The 20,851-nt window shown below is 38.3% G+C and overlaps 1 protein-coding gene across 1 annotated transcript; it reads left to right on the forward strand.

The window, feature by feature from the left end:
* The first annotated feature begins 1,164 nt into the window (after nt 1–1,164).
* Nucleotides 1,165–15,227, forward strand: TM4SF18 (transmembrane 4 L six family member 18). Its single transcript, XM_012642871.1, has 6 exons — nt 1,165–1,283; nt 1,371–1,564; nt 4,478–4,567; nt 9,839–9,981; nt 13,845–14,025; nt 14,796–15,227. Exons 2-6 carry the CDS (start codon nt 1,388–1,390, stop codon nt 14,808–14,810), a joined length of 606 nt encoding a protein of 201 aa, XP_012498325.1. The 5' UTR covers nt 1,165–1,283; nt 1,371–1,387; the 3' UTR covers nt 14,811–15,227.
* The last annotated feature ends 5,624 nt before the right edge of the window (nt 15,228–20,851 follow it).

Genomic DNA, 20,851 nt, shown 5'->3' on the forward strand with positions numbered 1-20,851 from the left:
TTGAGTTAAAAGTACACATGTTTTAGAGTATTAATAGTTTCAGGAGGATAATAACATTAAATGTAAATACTTCTGGGGGAAAAATTTTAATACTTCATGATATAGAACTCTCTGGGTACAGAGAAGAGTAAACAAGCAGACTTGAATTCTGATCTCTGTACTATTTTGGCAATTACGTTCCTATAAGTGCCCCTTTTTGTTATTAATGATGGCTCCCCTGTATTGCCCACTGTCTATATGTGCCTGACACTGTATTTTGGACATATAATCTTGTTAATCCTCCCATCTTCATTCTGGGGAAGGTGCTGTTTTTTAAACCTCCATTTCACAGCTGAGGGAGTTGAGAGGTAAGGAAGTTAAGTCAAGCAGGATCCCAGGGATGCCAGCAGACAGCGGTGGAGACTAGGTGGAGCAACCCTTGATCTCTTTGCCACTGCAGCTTATGTCATCTCTAACGCATTAGTGCCCAGACTCCTCCTCACGATCCTTTTCTCAAGTCGTCATCATCAGAAGACATCTGTGGCTCTTTAAATTTAAGGCAATAATTTGGAAGGGAGAATGCCTCAATCCTTGTTTCAAACTCATTGCTCATAAAGTCTTAACTTACCCACTTTCCTTTACCTCCTTTTTCTTGACAGTAAGAAAGGTATGCATTTATGGCTGTTATTATTTTTCAGTGCGGTAAAGATAATAGAAGTGAACCCTTGGAAGGAAAGTTGTACTGATCTTGTGATAATAAACTCATCAGTTGCTATGTCTTGTTTTTGTCACCCACTGGTCCCTTTCTTAGTTTTTGTTTGTTTGTTTGTTTGTTTGTTAGTTTTGGTATCCCTGGCAGTTGAAATAACGTTTGGTGAATAGTGAGCACACAATAAAGAACACAGTGAAACACAGATAAATAAAGAAGCTATGAAGCCAGGACATTTTAACAAACATGTGCTTTACTATAAGACTCTTTGGTAGTTTTTTCTGTAGCCCTTTGTTCACTGTTGTGTAAAATTTGCCAATTCCAGCCCCCACCCCAACTTCCTTCTTAAAACAGATTCAGGGTTAAGACTTCAGTGCTTTAATCCAGGGGAAAATGACTTATTTTAAAAAGCAGTGAAAAACACCGCATTCCTTTGGCACAGGATGAAGACCAGCTCAGCTCTTCAGCCGTTGATCATTGTCTATTGTTCTCTAAACAGTAAACCACTATTTCACACGAGATTGTCGGCTGCAGTGATATTCTAAGTCCCCGGCTCCTCATGAGTATGAAGTGAAGGGCTCTGACCCAGAAAGTGGTAGGTAATCTCAAAAAGAAGGAAAAAAAGACAGGTAGGAAGAAAACTAGGCTTTATGTAATTCTATACTCTTGAAATCTCCTGCAGGTTCTAAGCAGGGCAAAATGGGGTCTCGGAAGTGTGGAGGCTGCCTAAGTTGTCTGCTGATTCCGCTTGCACTCTGGAGTATAACTGTGAATATATTACTGTATTTCCCAAATGGGCAAACTTCCTATGCTACCAGCAATAAACTCACCAACTACGTGTGGTATTTTGAAGGGATCTGTTTCTCGGGTGTCATGGTAAGTGTGATTTTGGAGACTTGGGATCACAGAAGGGGAGTCGTTATTAAGACTTGCTTTGTAACCTAGTAAACATAATGAATAATGGAAAAATCATTCTACTAATCTTGGCTTGGGATTTGGAAGATGGGTGGAGGTGGAGGGGCAGGTAGTCTGTTCAGATTTGGGGCATAGCTTTGTTTTTGATACGCTGCTCAGCAGTGCAGCTTCAGCAATGCAGGAAATTAGTCCTAATGAAAGTCTGTGGGACACTGGCCCGTACAAATAGTATGTCCTCATGAACCCAGTGTAACAATTTAAGCTATTTGATCTCCAGTGGTATTACTCTTTTCCAGAGCAGATTTTCAGTCTGTACTCAGGATTTCTCTAGCTTGGGGGGGCATGGAAAAAGCAGGGACTTAGAGATTCAGATAAACCTGCATTCAAATCCAAGCTCTGTCATTTGTGCCATGAGACCTTTGGAAAGTTACTCAATATCTTTGAGCCTCAGTGTCCTCATTTGAAAAATGCGAATAATAGCATTTACTTTTCAGGGTAAAATCACATAGATAAAGTGCTCAGGACAGAGACTGACCTATAGTAGGTAGCCAGTGACTGTTGTGATTACAAATAGTTGCTAAAGAATGGTTCTTATCATCATTATAAAGGACAAAATAGTCCTACATTATGCCCCTAATAATGGAGGGGGTTTTTGAAAACTAAATCGAATTATCAGTGGTAAGAATCCATGAATATTTTCCTGACAACTTTGTGCTCTTTAAAAATAAACAAACTGATAGTAAATCATGTTGGCAAGGTAGAGGAAAAGACACTTTTCCTGATCATATCATTTCTAAAAACAACACATTGTGCACTGTAAGCTTGCTGGACCACCAATAATGTATATTGAATATTCATTATGATCTATTTCTACATCTTTGTGGGTGTTTAATCATTATAATATTTGAATAGCTATGTTAGAAAGCAGTTTTCATTTAGTTATTGATTTTTCATATTAAATTACTAAACTTTAAAATATTAATATCTGATGCTAAGTAATATGTACATAGCCAATGTTGGTGGCACAACAAATAAATGCAAATCCTTTGGAGAAGAGATTTGTATGACACATCAAGGTCTATGAAAATGCTTGTTTCCTTTGACTCAGTAATTCTAAATCTGATCATTTATTCTGAGGAAATAATCCAAAATGAGGAAAGAGCTGTGTGCATAGATATTTGTGGCAGCATTATTTATAATAATAAATAACTAGAAGAATCATCCTAGCAGAGAATTGGCTAAATAAATTTTGGTACATTCATTTCATACAGTAATGAAAATTATAATTATGAAGATGTAACAACATGGAAAATGCATATTATTTCATGTTAAATGAACAAAGACAAGACAAAATTGTGGGCGAATTACTATTGCAGCTATGTAAAACATGTATGTGCGAAAACACTGGAAATAAATTTGTAAAAATACAGGAGGGTGATGGCATTAGGTATAATTTGCCTTGATTATTCTTGAGTCCTCTGTATTGCAGTTATATTTTAAAACAAAAAAATAAGGCAGTTTCTCTTTCCTGCCCGAACGACAGGACTCTGGGGTCTGGGTCTAACTTTTTCTACCAGTATTGTGATGGAGCTGGTTACTGTGCTTCAGCCTTATCTCATCATCGTTTCCCTCAGTACGTAACTGTAATAAATGGAAGAGTGTCAGGCATAAATGAGATTAAAGCACAATCTATTAAGATTTGTAGTAACTAATGGTGTTGAAAGAAGGGGAATATAGGGCTCCTTTGCTTATATTTATGGATTAGTAAAAGTTAAAACTGGGAAAAGAAACTGTTTTCTATTTTTCAGTTTCAATTTCTAGGAATTATTGAAATATATTATCATAACTGCATCAAATCCTTTTAGGAGAAACGAGAGGAATATAGACAATTAAATAAATGGACAGAAAAATGAATGAAAGTTGAAGAAATTTGGAAACTGGAAATATTGGTTACAACAGTAACATAACAGTGAACTCAGCTTCAGTATTCAGTACTGAACAGTGAGAGTAAAGTTTAGGCGGAGAGTTTCCACACCTGCCCTCACCTGAAATTATAATAGTAAAGAAATACATACTGTTTCCAGAGCTGTAGCCCTTTGCTAAAGATACCACAGGAAGTAGAATGCACTGAATTCAGCTTCAGTATTCAGTACTGAACAGTGAGAGTAAAGGGTAGGCGGAGAGTTTCCACACCTGCTCTCACCTGAAATTATAATAGTAAAGAAATACATACTGTTTCCAGAGCTGTAGCCCTTTGCTAAAGATACCACAGGAAGTAGAATGCACTGAATTCTCCTGGTTTATTGGATACAGACAAAATACCCTGAAAAAATTTGAACCTGAGATAGTTTGAATACATGGGGAAATTGAACTTACTTTAAAGAGATACAGTTTCAGGGTAACCATGCCTCTCACTTCCATTCCAGAGGGCAATGAATGGAGAAAGCCTGGCAAACTTCAAACTCTGGCAAATGATTTTCCTTTGTTCTCCACAACTGAGTCAGTGAGAAAGGCAGGTTTTGCGGCCCAGAGTGGTATTCCCATCTCCATACCATTTACTTCTTAATCATTAGCTTTTAATGATTACTAGCCATGATAATAAAGGCTAAGACTTACCAATCACTTACTATGAATCAAGCACTATGCTCAAAATTTTACCTATTTTACCTCATGACAACCCGAAGAGGTGAGCGCTCAACACCATTTTATATACAAGGAATCTCAAGTTAACACAGCTAGAGAGTGACGGGGCTGGGATTCGAACCCAGATCTGCCTGACCCCAGAGTCTGTGCTTGGAGACACCGTCCTGTGACTATGAGCACGAGTGTAAACCAGCATTCCATGTCTAACATTTTATCTCTGCCCTCATGTAGATGCTTGTAGTAGCAGCAGTTCTTCTAGTACTGGAGAGTGATAACAACTACAAATGTTGCCAGAGTGAAAACTGCAGCAAAAAATACATGGTAAGAGCAATAGTTTTTTAAGGGTGGTTGAGTGGGCTCCAGCTTTCTTTCCTCTTAGAAACACAAAAATATTGACACTTTTGTACCCTCTTGATGTCCTGCCAGTTCAGAGACGGAGACTTTACTTTGGAGATCATCTGCCATTTTCCTTGTGGTCTTTCCTCTGCCTTTGTTCTGCTGATGCACTTCCAGAGATTCAGGATTTAAAGATACATACAATTAGGAAATAATACTTTTTCCGAGCTGGGTTTCTATTTGTCTATTTTTTCCCTTATTTCCTTTACTGATGACCAATTTACATACAGAAAATAGCGTCCGTTAAAAGTATACAATTCCATGAGTTTTCACAGTTGAATGCACCCATGAAACCACTATCACAATCAGGATACAGAACATTTCCATCACTCACAAAAGATTAACCTTTGACCTACTTTTTGTCATAATTGGTTAGTTTGTATCTTATATAAATGGAATCATACAGTATTTGTCTTTATCTGGCTTCTTTCACCCAGCACAATAATTTTTAGACTAATCCATGCGGTTGGGTGTACATGATGTACATTTTTTTAATTGGAACTTTAAAAATAATTAAAACAGAACAAGGGAGATTAATACAATTGCATTTTCTAAGCCTGCGCTCTTGCATTTCTACCATTATCCTTCTCCCCCTTCCTCCTCCTCATTACTTATTTACATAGCAATTTGTATTTCTTTCACATTACCCTGTGAGTTAAGTCATCCTTACTCCTGCTTTATAGATGAGGCAGTTGTGGCTCAAAGAGAACAAGTGACTACTAACTAGGACCAGCTTTACCACGAAGTCTGCAGGTATTCTTTGCAGCAGTGGTTCCACGTGTGGTTCCAAGTGATGCACATTGTAATCACCTGGGAGCTTGGAAAAATACTAATGCCTGAATCCCAACCCCAGAATCCCTGACTTAGTTGGTCTGAGATGCAACCTGGGCATGGATATGATTTTAAATCTCCCCAGGAGATTTTAATTTGTAGCCCAGATGGTATGGCCAACTTTCTTTGATGCCCTTGAAAAATTATAGCTGCTGAATTTAGCACTGTGTCCCTGGTGGAGAATTGAAAATTAGAAATATGCTCCTCATGTATGTGTATATGTGTGTGTGTGTGTGTGTGTGTGTGTGTGTGTGTGTTCTTAACCAATTAACTCGGACATCCCCCAACAGCTACTTATATTATACTTAAGGAAGAGCTTTCTAAATTGCCTAGGTGAAGCGATGAATTCAGGTAAACATTTAAGCTATGATACTCAGGGAATTTCTAGAAAACAAATATAAGTGCTATTAAGTATATAATAAAAACCGACATGTTCTATTTGTCTTAACTCACTATTAGCATCCTGGCACAAATAGATTCTAGAAATAGTCTGAGCAGGGTCTTACAATCAGCATTAAAAGAGATGACCAACATCTCATTAGGAAGAGCAGGGGGGAGGGAGAAAGCATTCTCTGTTTGGCCTTTTCAAGGTAGGCTCTAGAATAGAGGTGCTAATTCATATGCCCCCAGGAGCCAAATTGTGATGTAAATGAAAGAAGTGCACCTGGTAGGTATTAGAGTACAATTTTCACTTGTGGAGAGGGACTGCTACTCAAGTGCAGCCAATTTTCACCATGATGAAATTGGATAATAAGTCTCAGTTTTTAGTAGAGAGTAGAAATATGGATTTTTATGTAAAACTTCTCAATTATAAAATATTGGCAATTAATCCTCTTTTAAACCCAGTAAAGCACGTCTTGCAGGCCAAATTAGAGTCCGCACCAGTTTGTAACTTCTGAAGCTCTGGAATGAAAATTAATTCCTTGCTTGGTTGCTATCTGTTATGATCTGAATGTCTCCTTCCAAAATGCATATGGAAACCAAATCTGCAATGCGGTGGTATTAAGAGGTAGAACATTTTGGGAATGGATTAAGTCATGAGGGCTCTTTCCTCATGAATGGGATTAGTGCCCTTATAAAAGGGGACACTTACCCCTCTCCATCATGTGAGGACACATAGAAAGAGCATAGTCTATGAAGAACAAGCCCTTACCAGACACCAAATCTGCCAATGGCTTGATCTTAGACTTTCCAGCCTCCAGAATTGTGAGTAATAAAATTCTTTTGTTTATAAATTACCCAGTCTAAGGTATTTTGTTATAGCAGTAGGAACTGACTAAGACACTATCCATTCCTCCATGGGTCTGGACTTCTGCCAAAATTCTTGGGCAATTATCCCTGGAAAGCAAATAATGGCCAAATAAGGGCACTTGAAATAATAGCTAATATCTTTATTATACTTTAATTTTTGATCAGTCCTGCTATGTAGGTGCTGTTGTTATCTACATCATCTACAGTTTACAAACAATGAAACTATGACTTAGAGAGATCCTTATTCCCACTTTATTTGGAGGCTTACCTGGATTGTGCAATAGTGACCATTAGATGGTCATTTGTATGTTTGCGTTGTATATATACATATGCTATTGTTGCCAATTTCTTCCAAATGAAGAAATTTTGTAGATCTTCTCAGTGAACTTCTTAAGGGTACACTTGGTAAACAAGTATCTGTATCTTCTTAAAATATTTTTCTTCTATTTTCAAAGTTGGTGAATAGGCAAATTTTTTTTATAAAGTATAACTAACAGTAAAAAAAAAAAAGTAGTTCTGTTTATCTCATCCCATGAGTAAACCTTTATTCAAATCAATATGAGAAATATAATTTCAAAGAGCATTTATTCATATGTGAAGAGACCAATGAAATAATATCAAATAAGAAAAAAGCAGAATTATTCTTTTCCTCTTGTATTTTTAAAATATTTTTTTACCAATTTTCCATAAAGACGATATATTAATGCTAGAATTGGTGAAATAATTTTAAACAAAGAAATGTAATTCAAGATGATTCTTATGCCTAAAATCACAAGTTTGTTGCTCTCACCTTTTCTTTCTCAGCTTTTGGACTTGTTATCCACTGATTACTGCACATTACAGTTTGGCTGCCTACTCTCACCTTAAAATCACCATTTCTAAAACTAAATTAATTTTTCCCCGAAACCAAAATACCCTTCTTGGCATCCCTATTCTTGTCTCCTTTTCATCCAAGGGCCAACTCCAGATTTTTTTTCAGTCTGTCTCCAGTTACTCATTTCCTCCTCAATGTGTTTTCCTCCAGCTGCGTGTCTTTGTCACCTCACTCGCAGGTGTCTCCACGTGCAATCCTTATCTCAGGGTCTCTTACTTCCAGCGGGTGTGACCACTGCCAGGGAATCTTACAAAAGCACACTGTGGTCACGCCACTTCCCTGCTCAAAAGCCAATTACACGATTTGTTGGAAGAGCAGCTTATTTCAGGTCTAGGGCAGGGTAAGTTCAAAGTGAACCTGGAATATTTTGTGCCAGAAAACAAGGAAATGTTCCGAATGATAGGGGTATGTAAACGGACACAGAAGTTGACTTAAAGAGATGTTCTCAGTGACCAAATTTGGACCATCTGGACATCTAAAAGAATCACAGCAGTTATGGATTAAAGCATCTCGAATAAGAAAATCCATGGGCCCGCAATAATACAGAAAAAGAGAGGCAAAGGAGAGAGAAATGGGAAATGGAAGTTCTTCTGAGCAGAAAAATGATAACTTATAAATACAGAGAAATGATAGAATTACAAAAGCAGCACATTACAACCCCTAGTGTGATCATTGGTAATCAATGAAAATGAGGATCATCAGTGGATGCTAAACCCATCAGTTGAAATCTTGTTAGGAAAAGGAATGTGACAATGTCTCATTATTTACTAATTGCAAAGTGGGGTATGTACCTTTACAGGGGCAAAATCCGAGGACACCCTTAACCAAAAGACCAAACTTAGAAACACACATTGCATGGGAGGCCCACAATGTACACCACACTAATCAGATATTATTGCCAAAAGGTTTGAATCTAATTATGAGAAGATAATCAGAAAAGCCCAGAATGAGGTATATTCTACAAGACAACTGGCTGGGATTCTTCAAAAAAGAAATTTAATATCATGAAAAACAACAAGACAGAGAGACTAGCATAAATTAAAGAAAACTAAAGAGACATAACCTTGCATATAAAGCCTTATTGGACCTGTACAAAAAAGATAAAAATAGTTACAAAATAATAGAATATTTTTATTCTTAGGAAACGTATGCTGATATATTTAGGGGTGAAATATCATAATGTCTGCAGTCTATTTTCAAATGGTTCAGAAACAAAAATGTGTAAGTAAATAAATATATGTGTATATACACATATATGTATATATGTACATTTGCATGAATATATACACACACATACATACACACACAGAGTTAAAAACGAATATGGTAAAATATTCACATAGGTGAATCTAGGTAAAGAGTATAAAATAGGGGTTCACTGTATTATACTTTCAACTTTTTTGTAGATTTGAAAATTTTTGAGTAAAAGGCTGTGGGGAGAAAAGCCCCTCACCATGAAGGATGGCCTTGATGTGGCACTCGAGGCCCTCTCTGGCCCAGATCCATCAAGCTGTACCCACCTTGTAAGCCACTCAAAGGCTGGATTGTGTCCTGTCAGCCCTGTTTCCCCAGCATCAGCACCTTGGCAATCTGTCCTCAGAAGCTTCTCTCCTCACTCCCCTAGATGAACCCCTCTTAGATCAGACCAGTCTGCCTACTGTCTCACAACTCTGCTTGCGCTGATCTGCCTGTGAATATCACTCATTCTCTCTACTCAAACGAGAACACCCTCCTCCTCATTAGTCCCATCCTCACTTAAATATGAATATAAATATCCCGGCTAGCATCTGCTATTTCTCCTTGTATTCCTGTATATGAAGATATTAAAATATATTCACAAGAGAAAAGCAGAGGTCATGGTTTGTAATTTTTAGAGATCCTACCCTACCTAGAAAATAACAGGTCTTCAGTAAATACTATGGATTGATTGATCACATCCCTTCACTGGATTTCTGTAAGAGGTGACCATTATTTTGATATCAAAATTTCAGAAAAAAATGAAGAAAATTAGTAAATTACCTTCTTCCCTCTACGTGATACCAAACAAAAAGTCATTTAAAAACTTATTTTTTAAGATCAAATAGGTTTGGATCAAGTTTTTCCATTTTTATGTGAGCATTTGATATTACCTAGACTGCAGTAGGCTTGGATGAATAGGGGAATATACCTATTGGATAATTTATCCACAATATCCCCTTGTCTCATTCTATGGCACTAACCTTCTTCTATGTTTAATTTAGACACTGCTGTCAATCATCTTTTCTGCCCTTGGAATTGCTTTTTCTGGATACTGCCTGGTCATATCTGCTTTGGGTCTTGTCCAGGGCCCATACTGCCACACCCTCGATGGCTGGGAGTATGCCTTTGAAGGCACTGCAGGACGGTAAGGAATAACCCCCCAAACCAAGGAGGTCAGAAAATCAGAAACTGCTGAGCCCATGCTCATGCCCATTCTCCATGATCACATTGGGGTTTTACATGGCTACATTAGTGCAGAATTTCCCTATTAGTTTACTAATACACAGACCAATTTGTTCTTGCACAAATTTTTGTTTAGGTGTTTTTTTCCTCCAGTCTCTCAGCGCCATGTGCATCCAATATCTTATCGGATGTCATGGAGATATCCAAATGAAAGATGTGTTTCTCCCATACTCCATATTAGAGCTATATGGTTATCATAGTCTGGCATCTGCTGGAGCTTGTGGCCTGAGTCGCTCCAGCAACTCAGTCTTGTTTTATGTCTGGGCTGGACGTGTGGTCCGTTACAGGTGTGAATGGGATTGGCTGGGAGAGAATCACGGTGCCCTTGGATAATGCCAGCTGGGGCTATAGCAGCAGGGATGACACAGAGATAGAACCAGGCACCTTGAGTGGGGAGGTGCTGTCTGAGATCCAGGAATATGATGAGGCTCAGGAGTTAGTGGAAGGAGCCAGGAGCTTATCTAGCTTATACTAAGGAAGGGTCTAAAGAGGGTAGCCTTGCTCAGAAGGCTGGCAGTTTAGTCAGATGTTGAGCAACCCAATCCTGGATCTCAGAATGCCTCACATTGGCCTTGTGCTAAGCTTATTGGGTTACCAGCACCTGCAGAGGCAGCTCAGGAGGTAGCAGGGCCGAGAAAGAGATACAGGAGAGGCCCATTGCATCTCTCCTTGTCTTTATCTTGTGCTCAGAATTCTAATGGAATAAAATGAGGGAGTGTCTCTACCATTTTCTAGGGGAGTTATATTTTCTTCTCAAGTGTCCATGACTGGCTCCATTGTTGAAGGACTGTGTCTATCTGAGGTCCTATGTGTGCACATAGGCTTGCATAGCAGAGTTGCTTCGGTGCCTATAGCTGCCTTCATTCTGAAGGTTCTGCAAGGTGCCACATGCTATTGACCTCTTTTAGTAAGCAGTGCTCTCCCTTAGGTCAGGAAAACCTAGACAATAACCTTAGGCCTTCCTGAGCAATTGGAGGAGACACTCCCATGGAACTGAAAGGGCTCAGGAAAGAGGACTCTAGCGTAGAAATTCCCACAGGGTGCAAAAGACCCCTTTCTTATGTCATCATCCCCTGAACTTTTCCCTACTCCAAAACCAAAGAAGCCTCCCCTCTCAGGGCATGAATCTCAGGCTGCCCACATGCCTCTCCATTATTCCTTTAAGCTGCCCTTGATGTTTGTCTTCACCTGTTTTCATCTATATAAAACTATTTCAAGGTGAAGCATTGCTTGGAGGCCACACAGGGAAGCCAAGTCTCTGGTCTCCTAGAGAATTTTCCAAGGCTTGGCAAATGGAGGGCGGAACAGTATTAATATTGAAGTTGTGGATATCAGTTATTTATTTGCACATTTATTCAGCAAATATTGAGCACTATGTTCATGCCTTGGGATAGTTGCTATAGAATCAGAGATAAATTGCACAGATTCCCCTTCCTTCTAGAAACACACACAGATCTGGCAGAACATTCTGCTGAGATGGAAGCCTTAGGGTGAACAAACATTGCCTTTGGAGCACAGGTCTTTGATGCTTCTAGATCAGGATTCAAGTCCCCCTCTCCTACTTATAAACTATATGACCATAGACAAATATCTGGATATCTCTAAGCCTCTGTAAGTTGGGAATAATAATCATTTCTACCTCACAGAATTTAGAATTACATGGAAGTAATGAACAAATGGGATGTAATAAATTCTCACCACATGCCAGGCTTTATTATTAACATTATTACCCCGTGTACCTCTTTAGGACATGTGATATTCTGCACCTGCCAGCAGATGGCCAGCAGGTTTAGCCACTGGCATGGTGACTGGTGGGGATCCTGAATCAGTTTTCATTCAACCAATACTTGTTGATCTTTACAATATGTCAGGCACGATCTTAGATGTTAGACCTGGCCATTCAGAGATGAATAAAACACAGTCAGTGCTCTCAGAGTACATAGTCTGCTAAGGAAATAGAAACAGGTGAAGATATAGATGATACAGATGTATAGATACAGACAGAATTATTACTACAAGTGCAGTAAATGCTGTGATAGAACGGTGGGTGGAGGTTGAGGAGGGGGCGTGGGTGTCAGGGCCAGCTTCTCTATTCTTTCCTGTCCCTGCAAGTGCAGCTATGACTCTCCACAGTTCACAAGAAGAATAAACAATACCATAGTCTGGGAGAAAAACAGAAGCCCTGCGAGACATCTTGTTTTAAAGTGTTGGATGATCTGTGCAGAGCGGGTACTGGGAACAGTCTAGAGTAGGAATCTGGAGAGACTCACTTCCCTAGTGGTTGTGACTAAGTTAGGGATATTGAGGGGGTATGAGATGGATCTAGGGAAATTGTGACAGAAAACCACATCTGTATTATGCTTACAGATTCCAAACCATTTTTATACATGCTCTTACCAAATATTCACAATAACCCTGGGTTAGGTATTTTAACCCCATTATCCAGATAAGACTCTGGAGGCCACTGGGGTAAAGTCCCTTGCCTGGATCCTACAGGTCTAGTTCTGACTTCATATTCAGTGCTCTTTGCCATTCAAGATCAGGGCCATCAGCAATATCAAGAAATTCTCAGAGTGCCTTTGTTTCCCAGGGCATTAGAGAGTGAGAAATAAAGAAAGGGAGGAAAAAGAAAGTTAAAAGGAAGGGAGTAGGAATGAAATGGAGGAGGGAGAAAGAAAAACAAAGAGGAGAGGTGATGGCGGTGGAGGTGGTCACCAAAGTACAGAATTCAACCCTTTCCACCCCAGGCACAAACACCCACAGCCACCTGACCGGTACTTGGATTGTCTACTGCTTTTCTGAGAAAAAGCATCGTGTTATTGACTCAAGATTATTTATAAACATCCCTGTCCTATAAATGTGTTTGACTGTTTTTGTCTTTTTTTTTTTTTTTTTTTTTGAGTGGACCAGTTCTCCATTTTAATTTGGCTGAACAGAGAAAGCCTCAGCCTTAAGAGAAGTGCTCATGGCCATGGGAGACGTAGAAGTGAGCAGAAGTCAGGTTGATTCAGCATGGTTTTAAGGCTGTCTTGAGAGTAGCTTAACTCTCACATTCCTGTGCTAAATAGATTGACTGAAAATTTTGATCTGTGTGTTTCCTCTCCATAATCTAAATCTTCTTAACAACTATGGGACAGCAATGTTCTAAAGCAGAGTTTCTCACAATGTGGACCACAACAACAGCAGCAGCACCTGGGAACTGAATCAGAAACTCTGGAGTGTGGCCCAGCCATCTGTATTTTAACAAGCCCTCCAGATAATCCTGATGTAGACTCATGTTTGAGAGCCACTGTTCCAAAGGGCTTTGAGACAGGGCTGAGGAATTCTAGCAGAATTTCTCTTTGTTATTTTTATCATGTGTCTGATTTTATGTCCTATGCAAGCTCAACCCTGGGCCTGGGCCAACTTCTGGACTCCTAGAAAATGGGTTCTCTCTATCTCTCTTGGTGTTGATCTGTGCTGTCTTTCATTGCTATTGAACCCTTTGGTGTGTGTGTGTCTTACCTCCTAATTGAATTGGAATTGCCTGTTAAGCAGGAACCACATTTATAATAAACAAGTGTTTAGCTCAGTGCTATGTATACAGTGTGTTCAATATAAGTATCTGAATGATTTTTTAAATATATTAACTCATATTTAATATTATTATATATTTTAATCATATATATTAATTTCCCAAACATACAAATACCTGTAGACGTCTTCCTTGGACCAAGTATGTAGACTTGGCCATGGGTCTCGTTGACTATTTCTCTCCTCTCTCAGTTTCCTTACGGATTCCAGCATGTGGAATCAGTGCCTGGAACCTGCACATATAGTCGAGTGGAACATCATTTTATTTTCCATTCTCATATCCCTCAGCGGGCTTCAAGTAATCATCTGCCTCATGAGAGTCGTCATTCTGTTATCCAAGATACTGTGTGGAAGCTATTCAGTCATCATCCAGGTAACAGATCCTCACTGGTGCCTGTATCTCCTCCATTTTACTCCCACTTCCCAGGACCCAGTGAGTCTTGTTGAGATGTCTGTAGAATGCCATCATTCCCCACCCCCATTTCTACTGGCCTCATCTTTACTCAAGCTCTAGCGTCTCATTTTTCCCCTGATATCCCAATGTGTCTGTCAGCTTGTCTGTATGGATTGAATTAGCTCAATAATGGTAAAATACATCCTGTGTTGTACAGTGAAACTGCATAATTGTTTTGAATGACCAACATTTCAGTGTTGTGTAGAGATAATCCAAAGCACAAAGAAGTTTTGTCATTTATCCAGAATTTCCCTGATCATAAGCTAATCAAAGGCTGAGAACCTTATCCCTTTGAAATAATTTCTTTTTTGAATGCTGCTACATTCAACCAATAAATATTCTTTATATTGAGAGCATTAGTGAGTGGTTTTGAAGAAGAGGGGAAATATATCTTTATGCTACTGAACTACTTTATCTGCTAAAATACTAATGATAATTTAGTTGTGGTTGAAACTGCTATATCTATTTACCAAGTCCAGAGTGAAGAAAAATCATGAATGAGATATCTTGTATTTTGTTTAACAATATATAATGTATAATATCTTTCATAGCAGTTTCAAAAAATAGACATTTTCCTATTCTAACATGTTTTGAATATGAAATTTAAGTTTAAGTTGCTACTCGGATTATAAATCATTAATCAAGCCAAATTTATAATTTTATTCACTTTGTTTTTCCTTTTTTTATAGCCTGGAATCATTTGAATAGGACAAAGATATTTTCCATTATCGAGATATGGCAATCTTTCTAAGTCTTATATCAACTGTATAGAGTCGAGGGCAATTTTCAAATGATGGTGTTTTCTTCATTTGGTTTATTGTGCCCCTTTGCGAAATTTGCAATCCTCACTGGAAGTTCAAATTATGCTACCCTCCTATTTAGAATGTTTTTCCTAAGCAATATGTATCAGGAATTTCAGAAATGCTTATGTCCTTAATCAAACAAATCCACTTCCAAGAATCTATACTATGGGAATAAATAAGAATATAAGATAAAACTTTCTGAAAATATGTATATTGCAACATTGTTTAATATTTTGGAAAATTAGAAATACCCCAAAAGGCTAGCTTTAGAGGAAGAATTAAATAAAGAGTGGTATATACTGTAAATGCTTTCTGATATGAAAAATAAAATAAAATAAATAAAGAGCGGCACATTAGTTATAAAATTATACAGTCATTACAAATGATGTTTTAAAGATTATGAGTAATGCTACATAAAAAGCAGGCTACAAATTTATGTTTACAGTATGAGTAAAACTATTTAAAATGAATACCAAATACTCAAAATTTAGAATAAAAATTACATTTAGAAGGAAATACATCAAAATGTCAACCATGATTGATTTGGGTCATAGATGACCCTTCTTCCTACTTTTGTATATTTCCCAGGTTTTCTTTATTGAATATATTTTATCATAACTATTTTTTAAAACTCATATTTTTACTATTAAAAATTTCCTAGTTTTCAAAATTTTAAAGGCATATGCTCTTACCACATTTCCCAACATTGAGTAAATGTAAACATTATGGAATGACATTTCAATCAATGTTCAGTATGGAAAGTAGTGATATAGATAAGCCAAAAAGAGTTTTCTATAAACTTTATAATCTAAACTTTTGGTCTTACTTTCTCACTCCTGGTGATGAGTGTGGTGGACTAGAAGAGTGTGGTGGACTTAATATAAATGAGCAGCTGGAGACATACTCAATGGACTAGAGAAAATTACCATTGACCAGTTGATAACTGGTGTATAGGTGTCATGGTGAGTTATCAGTACTTACATTTATAAAAATAAAGTTAAAATGTAAAACCTTTACAAACTTTCCACCATACATACATGACTTCCTTGAGGACAGCAGCCATGTCTTATATTTTTCCATCATCCATAGGGCCCAGCACACAGTGGACCCAGTAGGCACTCAATGTTGAACACTGGTGCCAGGCCCTCTGCTCTCTCTGGTTGCTCTCTGAGTACTGTCTCCATCACAGGTCCACTGGGCCTCAACACTTCTGCCACTTCCCCATTGCTCTCATCCATGGACACTGCCAACTACGTTTTGTCAGCACTTGCTCTGTGCCAAAGCCAGACAGTAGACTCTGGGGAAGTGGGGGAGAATGCCTCTCTCCCTGGTGCCTGCTGTGCCAACAGCCCCCTTTAATGCAAGCTGCCCTGTCCACAGCCTTTGCTCAGGGAGCATGTTGAAAACAACCCATGTTGTATACCACATGATTCCCAATCCCTGGAACCAGATGACTAAATTGGGACAGGCCCCAGGACCACAGGTAGCCTATTTCCTTGCCAGTAGCCTCTGACTTAGCTTGGAATGAAACACTGTCCAAACAAGATTGGCAGTTATTCTGGCTTGAGAATTTGAGCTAGGAAGCCAAGACTGAAGCAACCCCAACATTGCTATCAGAAAAATGACTAAAGATGAGGAAGGAAATCAACATACAGAGAGTATCTGGTTCATGTTAATAATGGTGTCACCTTAGAAGAAAGACACATGATCTTCTGCTCTGGGGGGTTCCTAAAACTGCCTTTGTCCACAGTGAACAGTGAAAATGTACATGAGGCCTGGCGTCTGTTCTTTGGTTCCTGAATAGTCTTTCTTCCTTATCACCGTGTGGATCATTTCAGTAAACACCACCAGTAAATCAGTGCTTGTCTGTTCATTGCAACCAAAATGACTCAACCAAAGTCTCCCCTTTCCAGATATGTTGGAAGGATCCTAAGACAGAGATGCTCAGGCCCCATTCAATCTTCTTTTAAAACTCTCACTCATAACACTCCATTTTACAAAGAATTTAAACATGAGATCTGTAGGACCTGGGCCAGGAGATAAACCCAAGCTGCAAACACCATACTATCCTCACAGTGGCCCCCATCTCACAGTCCAGGGTGTCTCACTCTTCAAGCCCATATGCTCATCGTGTCTAGCACCCTCTTTTTTTTAAGTTGTCCCAAAGAATCCTCAGCCCTCTTGTAAACAGACTTTTGGCAGATCAACCCCACCAGTTTGTCAGACACATTCAGACTGTCTAAACTCTTACCAAGTATTGTGTTGACTATGAGTAGATGTCAGCTGAATGACTCCAGCACAGCACTGGAAACATTGTCTAACAACAGGGCTACAGCTGAATGCACTATTATATCTCTATCAGTAAAATTAAATTTTAACACAGCCACAAAAAATTCTATATTTGAAGAGTAATATGCTAATGATGCAATTTGAGGTAAAAAAGCTGAATATAAATATATGTGTGAAGGCTGAGCCTAAATTTTTAAGTAACCATATAATTATATATAGACATGTACAAACTTTCAGATACATAGACAAAAGACTGGAAAAATATTTAACTGTTAATATTAATAATTATCCCCTGATGATGGGATCATAAATTATATTTCTTTTCTTTACATTGTTCAATATTTTCAAAATTTGCTTTGAAAATGTGTTATGTACTTGAATTTGTTGAAAAAATAAATGTCATTTAAAAAGCAAGGGTCCTCTAATTCTTTCTATAAAATCCATTTAAGGAGAAAAGATATGCAGGTATGTGTGCAATAGCCTCTTATTTTTACCCTTTCTAGAAACAGTTTTTCCCCTTCCTAATACTCAGAGAGAATGTGTTGCCAGCTAATTCTAATTGAGAATGATTTCTATTTTATACATTTCTACTCTTGTTACCAAAAATTTGGCACTTGTCAAAGAGGCTGAATCAGAAGAATGAGGACAAGTGTTTGGGGGATGTGGAAAGAGATTTTACTTTGCAAAGCAGGAAAAATAGTAGATCTTCTTATCTCAAAATCCAAATTTTCTGCACATAGGCAGAAATACAGAGCTTTCAAAAAGAGAGTTCTCAGCTTCAGGCACTTAACTGTGATTTACTATCCTAATTGTACATCTCTGCCAAAGACAAGCCAGCTGCCCACTTGGGGGTGCTGGCATCACCTGGGAGTTCTAACAAAAGACTATAGGGAATAGGGGCAATTTAAGGTTACTATTATGCAAACCACAGCTACCTGTATCCAGAAAGACTCCTGCCAGTGCTGCTTCCTGGTTTGTGAGATGAAGCTGGGAATTAGGGACAAGATTCCAGTCCTGGAAGAACTAAGATATCTGGGAGGAAACTAAGGTAAGGAGCCAAGCCTCAGTGTGTGTAATGGGGCAGGCAAGGCAGGATACACAAACCAGGCAATGAAGAAAGAGCGCTAGATGTGGTACCTGGCTACCTAGGTCAGAGGTAACAGCATGCTCAATTCAAAGAACTCAGCCAATTCACACTAAATGCTTTTTCTGGGTTAAGATGAACACACACTACACACTTTATTTCACATCTGCCTAAAATCACACTAAATTTACCATAAAGGTTTTCGAAAGACATAGAACCACAAATATGGGGACAAAAGGCGAGTAGACAATAGACACAAAATTTTGAAAGCTTTTACAAAGCATATTGATAACAGGTAATTGACAAAACCAACTCAAGAAACATGAGAATCCTGAGCTCAGTGGGGGAAGGTGAAGGCCAACCTGATTTATACCTCAGAATCCTCAAAGACTCTCAAATTGATAGCACCAGATTCCTCCAGACCTGGGAGTAAAGGAAGGCCATTAAAACAAGAAGGATTTTGTGAGTCTCTGTATCCCTTCTGCTCTCTATGCTGGTGGCATGGAGAAGTAGCACATGCCTGAAGTTTATTCTCTACAAAGGGTAAAATAGAGGGTCTCTCTGATTCAGCAAGCATGTGGATGCTGCATGAGAATCAGAGGGATTAAGTAACTAGTATGTAATGAATGATGAATGCTGAGACATTCCTCCCCCCAAGACCTCTTAACCTACTCAGGGCTCAAAATGCTGGCAGCCAGCCAGAATTTTACCTTCCCAGCTGGGCACTCTCTCTAGGGAGTCTGGTCAGCACAAAAAGAGAAACTTAGATACTGACCATGGCAGGCTAAATAAAACACTCCCAAAATGCCATGTCCTAATCCCTGGAACCTGTGACTATGTTACACAGGGATGGATTGAAATGTATTTTGCAGGCATGATTAAATTAGTGATCTTAAAATGGGGAGAGTATCCTGGACCACCCAGGTGAGCCCAGTGTAATCACAGGAGTCATAAGAGGGAAGCAGGAGCATTAGATTCAGAAAGAGGAGAGTCAAGGATAGAAGCAAGAATCAGAGAGGAGAGAAATTGCTACACTGCTGGCTTTGAACATGGATGAGGGGACACGAACCAAGGAAGGCAGGACCTGGAGAAGCTGGAAAAGATAAGGAAACAGATTCTCACCTAGAGCCTCCAGAAGTAATGCAGGCTGCCACCATCTTTGTTTTAGTCCAGTGAAATTGATTTTGACTTCTGCTCTTTAGAACTGTAAGATAATAAATTTCTATTGTTTTATGTCACTAAGTCTATAATTATTTGCCAAACAGCAATAAGAAATGAATATATTTACATTTGGAGTTCTTCAATAAATGGCTCACCCATTTCACACAACAGTGGTGTTCAGAGTTCATAAGCCCTGTCCTTGCATCAGTTTCCAAGAAGCTTTTTCCTTGAATGGTCAAGGGTCCCAGACATCTGATGAAAGTCTCTCATATGAAAGATAGAGAGCAAAACAAATTTGTAAAAAGAACAATGTGGAGGAAAGAATCTTGGAGAGAAAAAAACTTAAAAAAGAGTATCATTAATATCATCAGAGAGATAATAAAAGATTCTCTGTTTATGAAACAAGATGAGAATTCTATTTAAAAAGGAACATTCGTAGAATGACAACAAGCAGAAAGAATTCTTGAGAGTTAAAAATAAGAGAGTATAAATGGAAAGATCAATAGAAGGTTTATAAAATGAAGTCAAGAAATCATCCAGAGGCTAGAGCAAAAAGAATGAGGTTTTTTTAAGGGACCAAAAAAATGAAGAAAATTTAAAGAACTAGTTATTCTAAGTAGTCCAATCCCAAATACTAGGAATTTGGAGAAAGAGAGAAGAGAGAATTGGAGGGCATGATTCATTCTTTAAAACCCTGAGGCGAAAAAGGATAGTTCTATAAACCTCAAGCAAGAAGAGAACAGGTCACATAGAAAGTATGGGGAATTATATTGGCTTTGGACTTCTGAACAGCTAACTTAGCCAAAGACTGTGGAGAAATGCTTTTAAAATTCTGAAGGAGAAAGTCCTAGGCAGATCAGTTAGGTAGGAGAAAAAAATAAAGGGCATTCAAGTCGGAAAGGAAGAAGTCAAATTGTCCCTGTTTGTAGATGACATGATCTTATATATAGAAAAACCTAAAGACTCTACTAAAAAATTCTGAGAACTGATAAACAAATTCAGTAAACTTGCAGGATTATAAAATCAATATATAAAAATCAGTAGCGTTTCTATATACAAACTAGCTGAAAAAGAAATCAAGAAGGCAATTTGGACTACAGTAACTATAAAAAATATACCCAGGAATAAATTTAACCAAGGAGTTGAAAGACCTTTACAAGGAAAACTACAAAACACTGATGAAAGAAACTGAATAGGTTACAAATGGAAATTTCATGATCAAGGATTGGAAAAAAATTAATATTGTTAAAACGACAATACTGTCCAAAATAATCTACAGATTCAAAGCAATCTCTATCAAAATACCAGTGACATTCTTCACAGAAACAGGAAAAAAATCATAAAATTTATGTGGAAGCACAAAAGACCCTGAATAGTGAAAGCAATCCTGAGCAAAAAGATAAAGCTG

The sequence above is a fragment of the Propithecus coquereli genome, unplaced genomic scaffold (genome assembly GCF_000956105.1).
Source record: "Propithecus coquereli isolate 6110/MARCELLA unplaced genomic scaffold, Pcoq_1.0 Scaffold19, whole genome shotgun sequence".
Lineage (NCBI taxonomy): Eukaryota > Metazoa > Chordata > Mammalia > Primates > Indriidae > Propithecus > Propithecus coquereli.